The 16,234-nt window shown below is 40.4% G+C and overlaps 1 protein-coding gene across 1 annotated transcript in view; it reads right to left on the bottom strand.

Annotated features, from left to right (window-relative positions):
* ryr2a (ryanodine receptor 2a (cardiac)) overlaps positions 1–16,234 on the bottom strand; it is a 666,625-nt gene that overhangs the window by 181,029 nt on the left and 469,362 nt on the right. The window contains exons 67-71 of the mRNA XM_030078094.1: positions 11,315–11,375; positions 8,393–8,631; positions 7,701–7,782; positions 7,275–7,405; positions 4,492–4,619 (exon numbers count right to left, since the gene is read on the bottom strand). Coding sequence (XP_029933954.1) covers positions 4,492–4,619; positions 7,275–7,405; positions 7,701–7,782; positions 8,393–8,631; positions 11,315–11,375 — 641 coding nt within the window. The remainder of the gene's footprint in view (positions 1–4,491; positions 4,620–7,274; positions 7,406–7,700; positions 7,783–8,392; positions 8,632–11,314; positions 11,376–16,234) is intronic.

The raw sequence follows: 16,234 nt of genomic DNA, 5'->3' as shown, positions 1-16,234 counted from the left end.
TTGCTTGAGGATGTAGGGTAGTTGTCAAGTATTTTTAATTAACATTTTAATTTGTCTGGCGTTCATTTTGCTATAACGAATGGCAGCTGGTGACGATACTTCTTATATGCATTATTTTTCTTTGCTGAAAGTTTTCATTAACAAATAACTATCTGTAACCTTTGAACAATTATTACTACCATAAGAACGAATGAATGCTTTGATTCCACAGACTAGGATGTGCTTTGTGAGTGACCGGGGGGACATAAACAGTATGACAGACTGAATCACAGAATACATTCCGTGAACACACCACATAGCCAGCTTTGACTCTACGCTGCCAACAACAAGCTTGTGATTATCAGCAGTGGAGCGTGTGGCAAAACAAGAGTGGTCCAAACTTCCACTAGAGAGGTGTAATAAACTCATTAGTGGTGACAGGAGGTGATTGAGTTCTGTGATTTTTTTCACTGATTTTTTCCAAAGGGTGTACTACCAGATATTAAGTTGAGGGTGCCAATAATTTCGTCCAGTTCATTTTTAGAGTTCTATGTGGAATGACATCAGATTTGGCTTTTTCTCTCTACTTTTTTGTGTTGTTTCAATACAAACAAAAGAAATACATATGTGAATACCAAAACATTTTAATTGCAACAATTTTCAGGGAGAAGTGGTGCATTATCTGAAAGAAATGGAGGGGTGCCAATATTTTTGGCCATGACTATACATCTTAAAAAGAAGACATCTTTCAGGTTTGGGGACAGAGATGAAATGAGGAGTGTGCAGCGTGACCTGAGGAGGAAGCTATGGAAGTGCAAGGACTCCCACTTTTTTTTTTCAGGAGCCGATTGGTTATTTCCTCTTCAAGCCACACGTGATTGGTCAAGATGTGTGGCATCGTCTCTGTGTCTGCACTGAGCCGACGGGGGAGGGGCAGCAGTTACACACACACAGCACACACGAACAGGAGAACAGGAGGGAGGGAGCCGAGAGAGAAAGACAGTGAGGGACCAGGAGAGACAACACCAACGCGCTGGGAAGGTATAGTTAAGAAAATGAGTGACAGCAGGAAAAGGAAAAATCTGGACCCATTTCAGTTTTATTGACAATACAAAGGCAGAGTGTAGAGTCAGCAAGAAAAAAATCTCCTTCCTCTCCACAAACAACCTGCACAGGCACATGAGAACTGTCCACCCATCAGTGCAATGGGAAGAAAAAACACAAGCAATTGAACCTGATATTAATGAAGGTACCAATGTGTCTACTGCAACTGTTGCTGCTGCTGCTGCAGTGTCTACAGCAAATACATTCAATTGTAATTAGTTAAAAGTTTGTTTTTGTATTTTATAATTTATTTTTTGTAGCACTATGTAGAGTGAATACATAAAGGCATATTTATATAATAAACATATATAAATAAAAAAAAAACATAAAGCATGTTTTATTTTATTTTTTTTAACATTAGTAATTCATTTTGCACATAATTTTACATTATTGTTGGTAATAAATTAATTTAAGCAACAAAAAAATCTGAAGAGCTGCTTGGGAGCCGAAAGAGCCGGCTCTTTTTAGTGAGCCGAGCCAAAAGAGCCGGTTCTCTAAAAAGAATTCCCATCACTATTCTGGAAGACATCATGCCTGGTTCCTGTTCCCAAAAAGAGGACTCAATCTGGCCTCAGTGACTATCCATTGCATCTGGATGGAACTGGCTGCACTGTGAGAATCACATTCTTTGATTTCTCCAATACATTCAACACCAAGGGAGAAGCTGCAGGAGATGAGGGTAGTAACATCAACCATCTCCTGGACTTGCCTGTCAGCTGACTACCTGACAGGCAGACTGTAGTCTGTCTGACAGGGCAGTGCTCTGTCTGTAATGGTGATAAGTAGTCCAGGAGATCCACAAGGGACTGTACTGTCTCCCTTCACCTTTACACCTAAGACTTTGAGTACAAGGACAACTCTGGGTCATGCCACTTGCAAAAGAGATGACTCTGCAGTGGTTGGGCGTATAAGTGATGGGAGGGAGGAGTACAGATCACTGCTGGGCAATTTGTGAAGTGGTCTGGTAGAAATCATCTGCTTCTAAATGTGGCTATGGCTATGGTGTGGAGATAGTGATTGACTTCAGAGGGAAGCCCCTGCATATTCTGAGAGAGGAAGTTGGAATGGGGCAGACTGAACTGGAAGACCAAAACCAAGGCTGTATATAAGAAGAGGGTGAGCAGGCTCTATTTCCTGAGGAAGCTGAGATCCTTCAACATTTGCAGCAAGATATTGGAAATCTTCTGTCAGTCTGTTGTGACCAGTGCACTGTACTTTGCTGTACTCTGCTGAAGGTACAGGGTGATCAGTGCTATATAGCACATTACGTACAACTGAATGCAATACAAGTGCTTCACAAACAAGAAAAACATTAAAGCATAGCAAAGCATAGTAAAAGAACATAAAACATATAATTGAATCAATAAAACCCACAAACAATTTGAATAGAAAAGTATATATTTTTTAAATAAGAATTAATAGATAACTAAAAGTATATCAATTAGAACCATAAAAATAAGGAAACGGTTCTGCCCATGTTGCCACCCTGGGCGAAATTACTGCCTTGCGCCCTTCCGCTCTAGCCGCGCGCACGCGCGCAGCGAGAACTTCCAAGCAACAGCCGCTACCGGTGCCCCTCTGGCGGCTACACGCGCCCCTCCCAGAGCAGGGGCGCCAACACCTGCACAAATACCTTTTTTGGAAAAATACTTTTTATATGGACAAAATCTTGTTTGCATAAAAAAAAGCCACCGGTCGGCATCAGGCGGGCCGGCCGCGGCACCGGCTTGATGCCTACAGGTGTCGCGCCCACCCGGTTAGGTCTGCCGGATCTGACAGGTGAGCAGCACGCACATACTGCCAGCCTCTCATTATAAATCAACTTTTGTTCATACGCGGCTGCAGCAGCACAACGGACAGTGACACAGACAACATGGTTGATTATTGACTGCGCAATGCGGGCATTCGCCGGTAATTGCGGCATCAGGCGAGCCTACCTACTGGTTTATATGCAAGCACAATACATGTGTATTTGCTTAGACCCCAATATTAGACGAGGGCGTTTTTTCAGGGCATTTTCAATGGAAAAAATATTGTCTTATATTCAGATGAATACAGTAATAGAAAACTGCTTTGCAGTGAGGATGATTTTTTTTTTTTTTTTTTTTTTGCGCTCATGCCGCCCCCCACGTGACATGAAAATATGCCGCCCCGGGCGGCTGCCCGCTTCGCCCGTGCCTAAAACCGCTACTGAATGTATAGATGTAATGTACAATAACTAAATTTGGGAAGAATTCCATAAAAGACAGACTAAATAAATATATGTAAATAATATGACAACAAAAAATGAAAGTTACATAAAATCCAGTCAAAACAGAGATTCGCTGGGAGCCACTTGCAGCGACTTAAGCATGCAGCCTTGCCTTGATTATTTCTGTGGGATTCTGGGACAGTTAAAATACTACTCCTGGAGGATCGTTGAACCCCAGCTGGTTCATATTTGACAGGCAGATGAACCATGTAATCAGGTGCCCGAGTTGGGAGTAAGTTACTGCCTCAAGTGGGCAGTAACCCTGAGTATCTCAGGGTCTTGTTCACAAATGAGGGTAGAATGGAGCAAGAGATTGACAGATGGATCGGGGCGGCAGCAACAGTTATACGGTTGCTGTACTGGACTGTCAGGGTGAATAAGGAGTGGAGCCAGAGGGCAAGCTTCCCAATTTTCTGGTCAATCTTTGTTCCAACCGTCACCTATGGTCATGAGCTCTGGGTAATGACTGACAGAATAAGATCGCAAATACAAGTGGTGGAAATGAGTTCCCTCTGCAAGGTGTCTGGGCGCACCATTAGAGACTGGGTGGGACTCAGGCATCCGTGAGGAACTTGGAGTACAGCCACTGCTCTATCGCACTGAAAGGAGCCAGTTGAGCTGGTTCAGACATCTAGTCAGGATGCCTTCAAGTGGCCTCATGGTGGAGGTGTTCCAGGCATGACGAACTGGGAGAAGATCCTGTGACAGACCCACGACATGCTGAGGGGATTATGTATCCTGGCTGGCCTGAGAACGCTTTGGAATCCCCCAAGAGAAGCAGGTGGATTTAGCCCTGGAAAGGACTGTCTGGGCTGACCTCCTCAGCCTGCTGCCACTGTGACCCAGTCTCGGATAAGTGGCAGAAAATGAAGATGAAGATGATTAAGAATGATATCAGTATGTTGTTTTTTTCTGAATAGTCCAAAGTCACGGCAATCCCTGTCCAAAGAAAATCTGTTTTTCCAAGTTTTTTTCTTGGAAATGTACATTGACGTAAGTATTCAGACCCCTTTCCTCAATAACCAGAACATTTTTATCTTGGTGTAGGTGTAAAAAGTTTTTACCGTCATATCTAAATGCAATTATAAGGGACATCAATGGGGCTTGTGTCCTCTGGAGATACTGTAAAATATAGTTGTGGACTGACATGTACCTACCTCCATGATGTGGGGCATCTCAGTGTACCTCATGCCAGACTCTGCCAGCTCCATGATCTCCTCAAGAGACTTCTCCAAGGATGGGATCAGAGGACAAACCTCCTCAACCTGGCCTGGAAGACCTAGAGCTTGGAGACAAGGAGGGAATGACTGACAAACACACCAAAGATCTTAACATATATCTACATAGGGAGAAGGTCAGTGATTTCAAATTCTTGGAAATAATGTTACATCCACCACTCAAATTTGATAAACATGCAGAGACAATCTCAAAAACACTGCAGACTAATCTTAATTGTTTCAAATTAATCAGACCCACTTCGGCAGCCCAGTTATTTATGTACTTTATTCTTGTCATTTTTTTATATTGCATGACAGTATGACCCAAACATCACAATCTACAATCAAATACCTTACATTCTTGTATAATCACACACTAAAAGTAAAACCTATCCAGTGACATCACTATCACAAACTGAAAAGATACAACATACTTTGCTCATTTATGTTACCTCAAGTTTTCAACTGCATAAAAATTCTGGCCCCAGAGCCTCTTTCCAGATATTTCCAAGACAAGATAGTTGTAGTAACTACTTGCATGGTGAGTGGCTCCCTAAATACAACTAACTGTGATGCCCTGTGAAAATGATGTTAACTGGAGAACAGCAGCAGCCTTCTTAGCTACCTGACAACATGAACAAAGTATTAAAACCAAGAGCTGCAAAGCACTGCCTAAAGACAAGGGCCTTACAGTGGTCTATGTCTGGAAAATGTGTCATGTGGTAATACAGGATTCAATAAAAATTTAAATTGTAATGTCCAACAAATATTCGTTTTGTATTGATTTGTGCATCCTGAATATAAAACAATGTTTCACAAATGGATGTTATACTGGACAGTTAGCTTTGTTGTTGGGGAATTTTGAAAGAGGTAACACAGATACAATGAGAATATTATCCAATAGCCAACAACTGATAAGTGTCTACTGTATCCGGTTCTTTGTAAGAGGAGTATGTTTGTGTTTGACATGCAGTATGTTGCCATAATTTACCTGACGTTTGTCACAATGAAGGACAATTGCAGTAAATAATAATAATAAGATCAATAGGAACAGTTCAATAGGAACTGCAACAACACTGTGGAATGCAAGTATGTTTGCATGATAATTGGTGTCTGAACATTCTAAGCTAATGACATACAGTGGTCAATGTATCAAGCAGACATGGGATTGTGTAGGAGTAATTCTGAGCTTAAAAATATCCACACTGTAGAGGGTAGCAAATGTAAGAAAAACTCATGATGTGTTTTTAAATCTACACAGACCTCACAGTACTAATGTTTAGAGGACTAGATTGTATTTTTTAAATCTGCATGGACATCATATCAGTAAGCCTTGAAAGGCTGGACTATCTTTTTTTAAGGTGCACAGACAGGACAGTAGCATGCCTGGAAAGGCTGGACTATCTTTTTTTAAGGTGCCCATACAGGACAGTAGCATGCTTGGAAAAGCTGGACTATCTTTTTTTAATGTTCACGGACTGGGCAGTAGCATGCCTGAAAAGTCTAGACTATGCTCTTTTAATGAGCATGAGCAGGGCCGTAGCAAGGTTTAAGAAGGCCTGACTATATTTTTAAATGAACAGACATCCACCTGCACTGATCACAAAATGTCATGGATTGAGGTTTGCGGGTTATTCTTGACTTCAGTTCAAAGCTTGACCTACTTTGAGTGTGCCCAATTAGCCCTCTTCTTATCTTCTTATCTTAGAAAAGTGGCCGCAAAGAATCGGCCGGTGTCCAAAATCTACAAGCTCAAGGTAAATATGGCCCAATTAGGAGCTTTTATCTCACCGGCTGGCCGAATGATGACACCCTGGGAAAGTACAAAGAGCTTTTGGTGTGAACAAAATTGCTGACAAAGAAAAACAGTAAGGGGGGGCACCCAGGGATTGGAAAAAATATAAACAGGTGAAGGAACTGAGAAAGTCAGTCGTCTTTCTGGGTGACCGACTCACTGTTTGTTTCCATTTGAGATCTCGAATGAAAATAAACCTGCCTGCTTAAGACTCTTGGCCTTGATTTTTGGAAGTCTCCAAGATTTTATTGGTGTTTTTGGTACCAAGTTTAAGAAGTTTTCTGCAGTCAATCTGGCCTGATTTGGACCGAAGTTTTCCACATCAGTTGCCTGAGATGGAAATGATCGGACACGTACAATTACTCCTGACCATCCACATAGAGTATAATCATGGTCAATTGGACTGTTTTAGATTAATGAAGACATTTCCTCTCTTACCCAAGAAGCGTCTTCAAGAATCTATAACAGTCAAGTTGACCTTGATTCAACTCTGCGTGGATAACCATGACCTGGATGACTGAGAACCTACACAGACAAATTACTCTCGACCATTCACAGATGTCTAACTGCGTCTTAACAAAGGCATCACCAGGATGTTGTTTAGTGTGTGCCACCTTGAGTAAGAGTGAGTTTGTCAAATGCCAAAAAATGGTATTTCCTATTTTGCTCCACCTAACAACACCACTATAGAGACACAGAAAAGGCACAGGGGAGACAGAGGCGATGACATGCTGGAAAGGGCCCAGATCAGATGCGAATCCAGGCCAACACAGTAAGGACCCTATTCATGTGTCACTTGATGATGATGTTTAAAAAGCACATGAAACACTGCCATGAGTCAACAGAGACTGTAGGATAAATTCTATCAATGTGGTGAACTTATTTGCTGAGAAGGTACAGATCTATTGATCGACAGATTTGTCAGTACCAGCCATGTCTTTAGTTGCTTTGCTGTTATAGATGGAGAAGCTGTTGAACTTGTTGAGTTGAGGCTCTAGGAAGGCAACAGGGAAGGCTGCAGCGAAGGCAGCTAAACACTCGCCTAATGCGGGACGCTGTCTGGAGGGGAGGAGAGAGAGGGAGAAGAAAAGAGAAGACAGGAGAATTTACATTATAAAACATTTGCAAGAATATAAGCATATTCTTGCATTTATCTAAAAAATAAAATCAATATTATATATGCTGTTGCACACACAACATTAGTTGACATTCACAAAATCCTTATATTGTGCCATTGCAATGTGATAGTGATATTTTTTGTATGTAATAAGATGCTAAAATTTTCAAATGCATCTTTAAAATTAGGCTCAAATTCCCCTTGTCATTAGATATATGCATATAGGATGCATTGTACCTCTCTACATAGATGCTCTTGCTGGTTCCCAGGGAGTAGAGGCTGTTGAGGATTCTGTAGCAGGAAACCTGGACATCATCCACTAGAGGAGGAAAGTCAAGCGAACATATTATTTCATTTTATAGTATATATTTTATATTGTAGGTATTTATCTAACTCTGTCTGTTTTGTCGAGTACCCCATATACAAAACTGACAATAAAAACTGGTGAAATTGGTGTGTGCACAATACAGTATTTAACAATATTTATGATACATGATGTTTTTACCACATAAAAACTATTTTGTAAATAATTAATCAGTTCAATGTGAAAAAAAGTCACCATGCTGAAGCATATTCTTTGTTTGGTTCATTAAAGCCAAAGTCAAAACAGGTATATTGCTCACACTTGAAGAAGATAATTTTTCACTGCCTCACTTCATGTTTCAAGTTTTATTGTGTTTTATTCAATTCAATGCAGCATTCATGCATGAACATTTCAGCCAAAGCCCTTTGTCACTATGCAAGTCAAAGTGTTTGTGCATGAATCCAAATTGAAAAATGAAGTGAAACTGTAAAGAATTCCCTTCTTTGAGTGTGAGCAATCTACCCGTTTTATAGTAAATGCTTAATCAAAGTGTATGGATTGATTCAAACATTTGTGGTACACAGAGAACACAGACCACACAGAGGTGGATCTAATCAGTACATACATATGAGGTCTTCTCCAAACAGGTTCTGTCCAATGTGTTCAAACAGGGAGGAGAGGATGGGCAGGAGGGCAAAGGTGGTGTAGTTGATTATCTGTGTGACACCTCGTGGCTGATTTCTGCTGTGGGTGAACTGGCCCAGCTTCAGGTTCTCTTTAGTTTTCTCCAAGTCCTCTGCCGCACTGTTGAAGAATGATCTCAACGCTACCTTCACCGAGTCAAGACCGGTCTTCATCACTGTCCTGGTATTTATGGGCAGAATTATGTTTTCACTCACTTTTTCAACGTCAAAAAAACAAGTATACAGGCATAAACAGAACACAAAAAAGCTGTTTTGTGATAAAATAGGCTAAATGAACGCTTTGAAGCCCAGGAGCCTGTGGGCTGGCTTTCATTTGTAAAGGTTTTCTTTCACCCTCTTAACAAAACTGAATATTTATTTTTTGTGCTAATTTTCTGATAGCTTTTTTTCTTTTTTGTTTGTTTGTTTTCCAAAATTTTTGTTAGGGTTAGGGTTAGGGTTAGGTTGTACACCTGGATTGGGGGATTTTCTGCTATTCTTCTTTCCAAATCCTCTCAAGCTCGGTCAGGCTGGATGGGGACCGTCGGTGGACAGCCATTTTCAGGTCTCTCCAGAGATGTTGGATAGGGTTCAAGTCAGGGCTCTGGCTGGGCCACTCTAGGACATTGACAGAGTTGTCCCTAAGCCACTCCTGTGTTATCTAGGCTCACTGTCATGTTGGAAGGTGAACCTTCAGCCCAGTCTGAGGTCCTGAGCGCTGTGGAACAGGTTTTCATTGAGGATATCTCTGTACTTTGCTCAGGGACGGTTTTTGCTATGGGCAGTGTGGGCAACCGCCCAGGGCGCAATCTACTTGGGGGCGCACAAGCGCCGTCCAAAAAAAAAAAAAAAAAAGTGCATCCGCGAAAAAAAAAAAAAAATCGTTTCTACACTAATATCGCTCATTTCCATGTCAAGTTGGTGCAGTGGGCGTTAAGGCGCCCCTACTATCACGTCAACTTGCTGCTGAGAGTCATGTATACAGGTCGTGTGTGTCAGAAGAAAAGGCAAGGGGGAGGGGGGCGCGGGGGATCAACTTGCGACTGCAGAGGCTGTGCGCAGGTTGTGAGTCTCAGGAAAAGCAAAGGGGAGGGGGGCGGGGGATAGACTAACCTCTGATATGAAAGATCCCAGGTCAAACAACACAAACTGCTGCTTCCAAATAAATTGTATTTCATTCATAAAATTAATATAGACCCCTTACAGCTACATGTAAATTATTCGGTTATGTGAAAATGCCAAACAACAACAACAACAACAAAAAGTCAATGGAGTATCATGGACAAAAGGCCAAAAAAACAACAGGTGCCCAGTTCAGAAAGAGAAGGAGGGAAGAAGAGGAGAAACGTTCAAAAGATAAAGGTATGCAAGTCTCTATGCGTGACGTTAATTGTGCATGTAATGAAACAGTAGCCTATACCCTATTTATTAGCCTCTTGCTAATATGTTGACACACTTAACCACAGAAGTTTTTTTTTTTTTTTTTTTTTTTTTTTTTTTTGGTTTTTAGTTTTGCTGAACTAGCAACTATTAGAATTTTAGGCATCATGTCATGGAATTAATTTCACCCATAGGCTAGTTTGTGTTTGCAACACAACAAGTGCAAGTTCACATTGGCCTGTTAGTCTGTGGATTTGGTAAACAATACGTCCTGACTGTGGAATTTTTAATTTTTTTTGCTATACGTGGGTCTATGGTAACCTAAATAACTTCCTATACACTGACATGACATTTTGTAAGCTATATGTGATATAGCTTTATGAGTAATTTCTAGTGTGTTATTCTTAGTTAATAGGATGTTAACAAATGATAGGCCTGATGTGGTGGGGGTGGGGGAGTGGGGGATGGTTCGCCCAGGGCGCAAAACTAGCCAGGACCGCCTCTGACTTTGCTCCATTCAGCTTTCCCTCAACCCTGACCAGTGTCCCAGTCCCTGCTGCTGAAAAAAGGCCCAACGGCATGATGCTGCCACCACCATGCTTCACTGTTGGGATGGTATTGGGCAGGTGATGAGCGGTGCCTGTTTCCTCCAGACATAATGTTTGGAATTGAGGCCAAACAGTTCAGTCTCCAACTCAACTAAGTACTGAGCAAAGGGTCTGAATACTTATGTCAATTGTCAAGTTCAGTTTTTTCTTTTTAATAAATTTACAAAAAAAAATCTACAGCTCTGTTTTCACTTTGTCATTATGGAGTACTGAATGCAGATTAATGAGAGAAAAAATGAATTTAAACGATTGTAGCATCAGGCTACAACATAACAAAAGTGAAAAAAGTGAAGGGGGTCTGAATGCTTTCTAAACACACTGTATGTGTGAACACACTTACATTCATTGGGTATGGTATGAACTATGTGACTATGAGGAACTACTTCTCTTTGTGGAAGATTATGACTAGTGTTAAGTGTCATAGGCCACATGCACTTTTTTCCCCATTGCCAATATTTTCCTCAGGAAATGCTGCCTAATAAATAAGGAATAAGTAATTCACTGTGAGGGTATTTGTTTGCATTTGTGTTTTAAAGCCTTTCCAGCACGTCTTGTCAATGTGCGTACTTTATCTTTTCTGAAAGATATCTACCAAGCCACATGCTGATATGTTGAGATTTAGCAAAAATATAGCTCATTTGAATTTATGATGTGCTTTGATAATAACAAAGACTAATATCCAGAATACGTATTGTAGATAATCTTTATAACAGTTACTACACTTCATTACACTTCATTCTCTACAGCATTTCCTTAATCGTAGCCATAACAAACTTATGTGCCTAACCTTAACCCTTACCCCAACCTTCATCTAACCCTAATTCTAACCTTAACCCTCACCTTGACCAACACTTAACAGATCCTCTTATCACCTACCTAGCATCCAGCGTTTGTCCCAGTATATGCAGGCAGTTGACTATGGATGTGGCATCGTTGCCTGAGAAAACAGTGGAGGCAAAAAAAAACCTATGTACTTCCTGCATACAGATCAGGGGTTACATCTATCAAGGATGTGAAAAAAAAACTGTGAAACTGAAAAAGACATCCCTTTATGTATCTGTTTAGTGAATACAAACAGCACAGCATTATCTACAAAGAAAAGAGATTATCCACTCTCAGATAAAAACAATAGCTGTGATGCTGCCCTATTTCATATTGTTTTCATATGAAACCTTCACTCCACTTGGGGTTTATTTAAAGTTACTGTATCATTTTGGATATGGAAGGTGTCTTATGACAAGAACTGTGTGTATTCTTTTAAGTCATTTATTTTTATTTTATTCTCTTATCTCCAAAAGAAGAGACAGATGATAGTACATGTAGCTTCCTACGTGGTACAGCTAACTCACTAAAAATTCTGTTTGAGCATTACTGTTATTTTTGCAACTATTTTTCGGTAACAGACAAATGTGAAGAAAAAAATCAATATGGCTATCATCCTGTCAGGCAACAAATTACAAGTAAATGTAATAGTCTCAAATATTTTTCCTTACTTAATCCAGATTCATATCTCTAGGTTCGCATTCACATGCTATGCTAGTCCTCAGAGGGTGGAACATCTTTTTACTTTGTATTTAGTTATGTGGTGGACTGCTCTTAGCATTATGTTATGACATATTAAGCATAAAGAGTATGTCAACACTACATAGGTCAACACCAAATCACATAAGACAAAAAACATCTCTGTACTACTTTGTCAGGGTTGAAATTTTCAGGTATGCTGCACTGCAGCATACCTGAAAATCAGTGTCAGGTATTTTTCAGCAGAAACTGGCAAAGGCAAAACAAATTCAATTACAAACTACACTAAACGTCACACACATGCAGGTGTCACGCAGTGGATAAGCATACACTCATGTGGACATACAAACACACATACACACACACTGTCATGCATACGTGCACACTTTTACCCATGCACACATACACACAATATATAATATAGATCTTCTGAGCATTATTCGCTTTTCTCCCTTGAGATACTAAATAGCAAAAGAGACCCCTTTTTTATATATTTTATGGAATTTCCGCATGATTTGATCGTGACTGTAGAGAAAGACAGGAAAGGTAGGGGAGAGAGAGGGGAGGACGTGCAGCAAATGGGTTAGTTTGGAATCTAACCCAGGCTGCTGCAGTACAGAATGACCCTTGATATATGGTACGCACTCTACCACCTGAAAACCCTTTCATATTCTTTTAATTAGCAGCAACACCTCTAATAAGTCTGGGGCTTGAAGTGGTTGATTTCAAGGTTTACTTCTCAGAGTTGAATGAAAAATTGCATCAACACCAAGGAGGTGACTAGAGGGCATCCAATGGAGAGGTCTACCATTTGAGCCCAACTGATGTTTAATAATCTAATAGAATCCTTCTACTATGTTGCTTAACATGCTCATAGTTCATCCAATCTGTGTCTTAAGAACTGCTAGTTTAAATGACAATGCCCCTAAAACAGAACAAAGCAGTGGCTAGTGTAACCAGCTACAACAACGAAGCCAATATGATTCATTGTAAAAAAAAAAAAAAATAAAAAAGTATGTATGTTATGTATACTTTGTTCAATGGAAGACAATTGTTGTCTGCACTTCAATCACATCTTGATTTCTCCACTTCAAATCCACTGTGGTGGTGTAAAAGGGCAAAATTATGAATGTTGTGTCACTGTCCAAATACTTATGGACCTAACTGTAGACAGACAGAGTGAGTGAGAGAGAGAGAACATTGTGTTTGCGTAGTACTCTCAAGACCTTTGCACCAGGGCTTGAGGTTGTGTAACATATTTATTTAGGTCACAATAGATTTTGTTGTTGTTTTATGCTTGAGATGCCAGTTGTTATAATTATCTATGATGTTTAAAAGACTTGGGGCCCTATCTTGTGCCAGAGTCCCTAAACCCATTATTTGGGGATTTAGCATTGCGAAAGAGGCGCTCCCCCGCAAAAGTTGCTATCTTGCGCACCTCCCGTTATCCGTAAAATACTTGCACTACCCGCTATATTATGCATAGGCGTGTTTTGGGCGTTACACCAATTAAACCAATCAGTGTGCCAGGTGCCATTGCCTTTAAGGGCAGGCTGCGTTATCTTAAATCCTAAATCCTAAACCTGTGATGGAGAGAGGGCGGTAGATTTTCTCAGGGGTTCAACTGAGGCTAAAGCAAGGTGGTTTGTACAGCACAGCACAGCTGCTGGCTTATGATAAAACAATAAAACACACTGGCGTAAGTGTCCAAGTTAAAACAGTCTTTCCTCTAAACAGTCTATGAGTAATATACTCAGTCCATTCCGACGGCGTCCCATTATCAGTCCGACCGCGTGCGTGGCGTGGCTCCGTCGGGGCGCACATTGAAGCCGCCTTGGCGTGCTCTTGTTAAAGCCCAAACTTCAGGGAAAGCAGATAGCGGGTGGTCAAAGGCGCAAATAACGGAGTCGGCATAAGGTATAGCGGGTAGTGTGGGTGCAAGATACCGTTTAGGGATAGCGGAAGCTCCTAAATGCGCAATTCACGGGTAGCGGGTGGCACAAGATAGGGCCCCACATGTACGATTGCATATGACATAACATTTTCCATCAGCTGTCTGTGGTAGCTTCAGCACTGCTATCTTGCTCTAATAGGGTTGTTAGCTACCTTAACATCAAGGGATGGACGTGTATAGGAATATACACACAAATCCATTGACAATGTCTTTGTATGTGAATCCAAATCCTTATTTGTCCATTCTTTTTCTGTTTAAATATCAAACACATGGCAGTTTCTTTTCTCTTCCCTACATGCTCAGGTTGAGAACAAAAGCCTTTTTACAGTTCTGTATATCCCACATTCTGCATGGTTGCTTGGACCCCTCTTACTGCTGTCTGAAGCTGTATTTTTGGTCAGAATTGAATAACTAATGAAAAGATCTGGTAATATCAGAGGTGTTTATGTGTCTCCAGTTTTTTTCCTTTTTTGGCTGCTTCAGTGAATGAATTTTATATATACATACATACATACATGTATCTATATATCTATATATTTATATCTATCTATCTCTCTATAGAGAGATAGATAGATAGAAAGATAGATAGATATACAACTAACAGCCAAGATAAAGCCAAACTCAATGGTTCAAATAACCCAAATACAGAACAGAAAATAAGCTTATCTGTAACTCCAACTCCCATCTTTTTTTTTTTTTTTTTTTTTTTTGTAGCTTTGTATGAAATGTATATTACATAACCTGCCCATATTAAATCAAATGTGGATTATAGGAAATTATATAAAAGGAGAAAAACTAGAAAAAGCACTCAGTAGAGTGCATACCTTCACCAACACTATACAAATGTAAAGATATGCCATTTCACCAAAAGGTATTCACCAAAGGGTAATCATGCCACACACACCCCTTTGGCCAATCAATATGAAAAACTAATCTCTGTTTCCTGGCAACATGACCAACCTTTCAGAACATTTCATGATGTTGCATGAATCTGTTCAAAAGTTAAATGCATTTCAGTGTCATGCCCTGTTTAGCATGAAAAAATTATCATCTTTTCCTTGGCCCTTGCTCAATGTTTCAACCAACTTTCATGCAAATCTGTAGATTTTGAGATATCTTGCTAACAGACAAACAAACAGACAAACAGATGTAATGGGAAAACATAACCTGTAACAATCCAACTTCATTAGTGATAAAAGGCTGAGGATGTATAGTAAGTAAGGTATGCATTCCTGGGAATAGTAACTGTAATATAATTAATGTAAGTTTATTATTGTGATATCTATAGAAATGTTTGTCTTGACTCAGCGCAAATCCCATTGTAGTTGTGCTCATTCCCCACCCAAACAGCACTATGCAGCCTGAGAGAATGCTACAGCATGCAGCAGAATATTCCTGATGAAAAAAAAGCCACAGAAGAAAATCACATAATGATGAGTAGGTTAATAAAATCAGAGAGGTGTTTGATGATATAGTGTATTTTAGTATAATGTGAAACACACTGAGCCTGCTCACAGCCAAGTTCATCAGCTTGCATTTCAAGGGCTGTAGCACAATCAAGCAAGAAGCCTATTTACATTTTGAATTGTCATATAGCAAGTCTCAGTTGGAATCTGAAGTGTTTTTTGGCTAGTGGAAGAGTTTTTAAAGATACAGTTAGGTCTATAAGTATTTGAACAGGGAATAATCAAGACATGATTGAAGTGCAGACTTGCAGCTTTAATGTAAAGGGTTGAACAAAAACATGGCATTAACCATTTAGGAATTAGGAAAATAAATACAGAGGATATACAGTAAGTCATGACCCAAAGCAGAGCACATCATCTGTCCAGCATGGAGGAGGCAGTGTTATGGCATGAGCATGTATGGCTGCCAATGGAACTGGGTCACTAGTGTTTATTGATGATGTGACTGCTGATGGAAGGAGCAAGATCAATTCTGATGTTTAAAGGGCTATACTTTCTGCTCAGATTCAGCCAAATGCCGCAAAACTGGTAGGACAGCGCTCCAAAGTGCAGAAGAACAATGACCCAAAACATACTGTGAAGGCAACCCAAGAGTTACTGAAAGCAAAGAAGAGGAATATTCTTCAATGGCCAAGTTAGTTCCCAGACCTCAACAGAACTGAGCTGCTTTTCACCTGGTGAAGACCAAACTGAAGGCCGAAAGACCCACAAACAAGCAGCACCTGAAGGCAGCTACAGTGAAGGCTTCGGAGCATCTCAAGGGAGGAAACTCAGAATTTGGTGATGTTGCCCATGGGTTCCAGACTTCAGGCAGGCATAGACTGCAATGGATTTTGCTCCTATTGAATACAACCC

The sequence above is a fragment of the Myripristis murdjan genome, chromosome 19 (genome assembly GCF_902150065.1).
Source record: "Myripristis murdjan chromosome 19, fMyrMur1.1, whole genome shotgun sequence".
NCBI classification, from domain to species: Eukaryota; Metazoa; Chordata; class Actinopteri; order Holocentriformes; family Holocentridae; genus Myripristis; species Myripristis murdjan.
The sequence above is the reverse complement of the archived record's forward strand: the minus strand, read 5'-3'. Positions and strand labels throughout refer to the sequence as shown.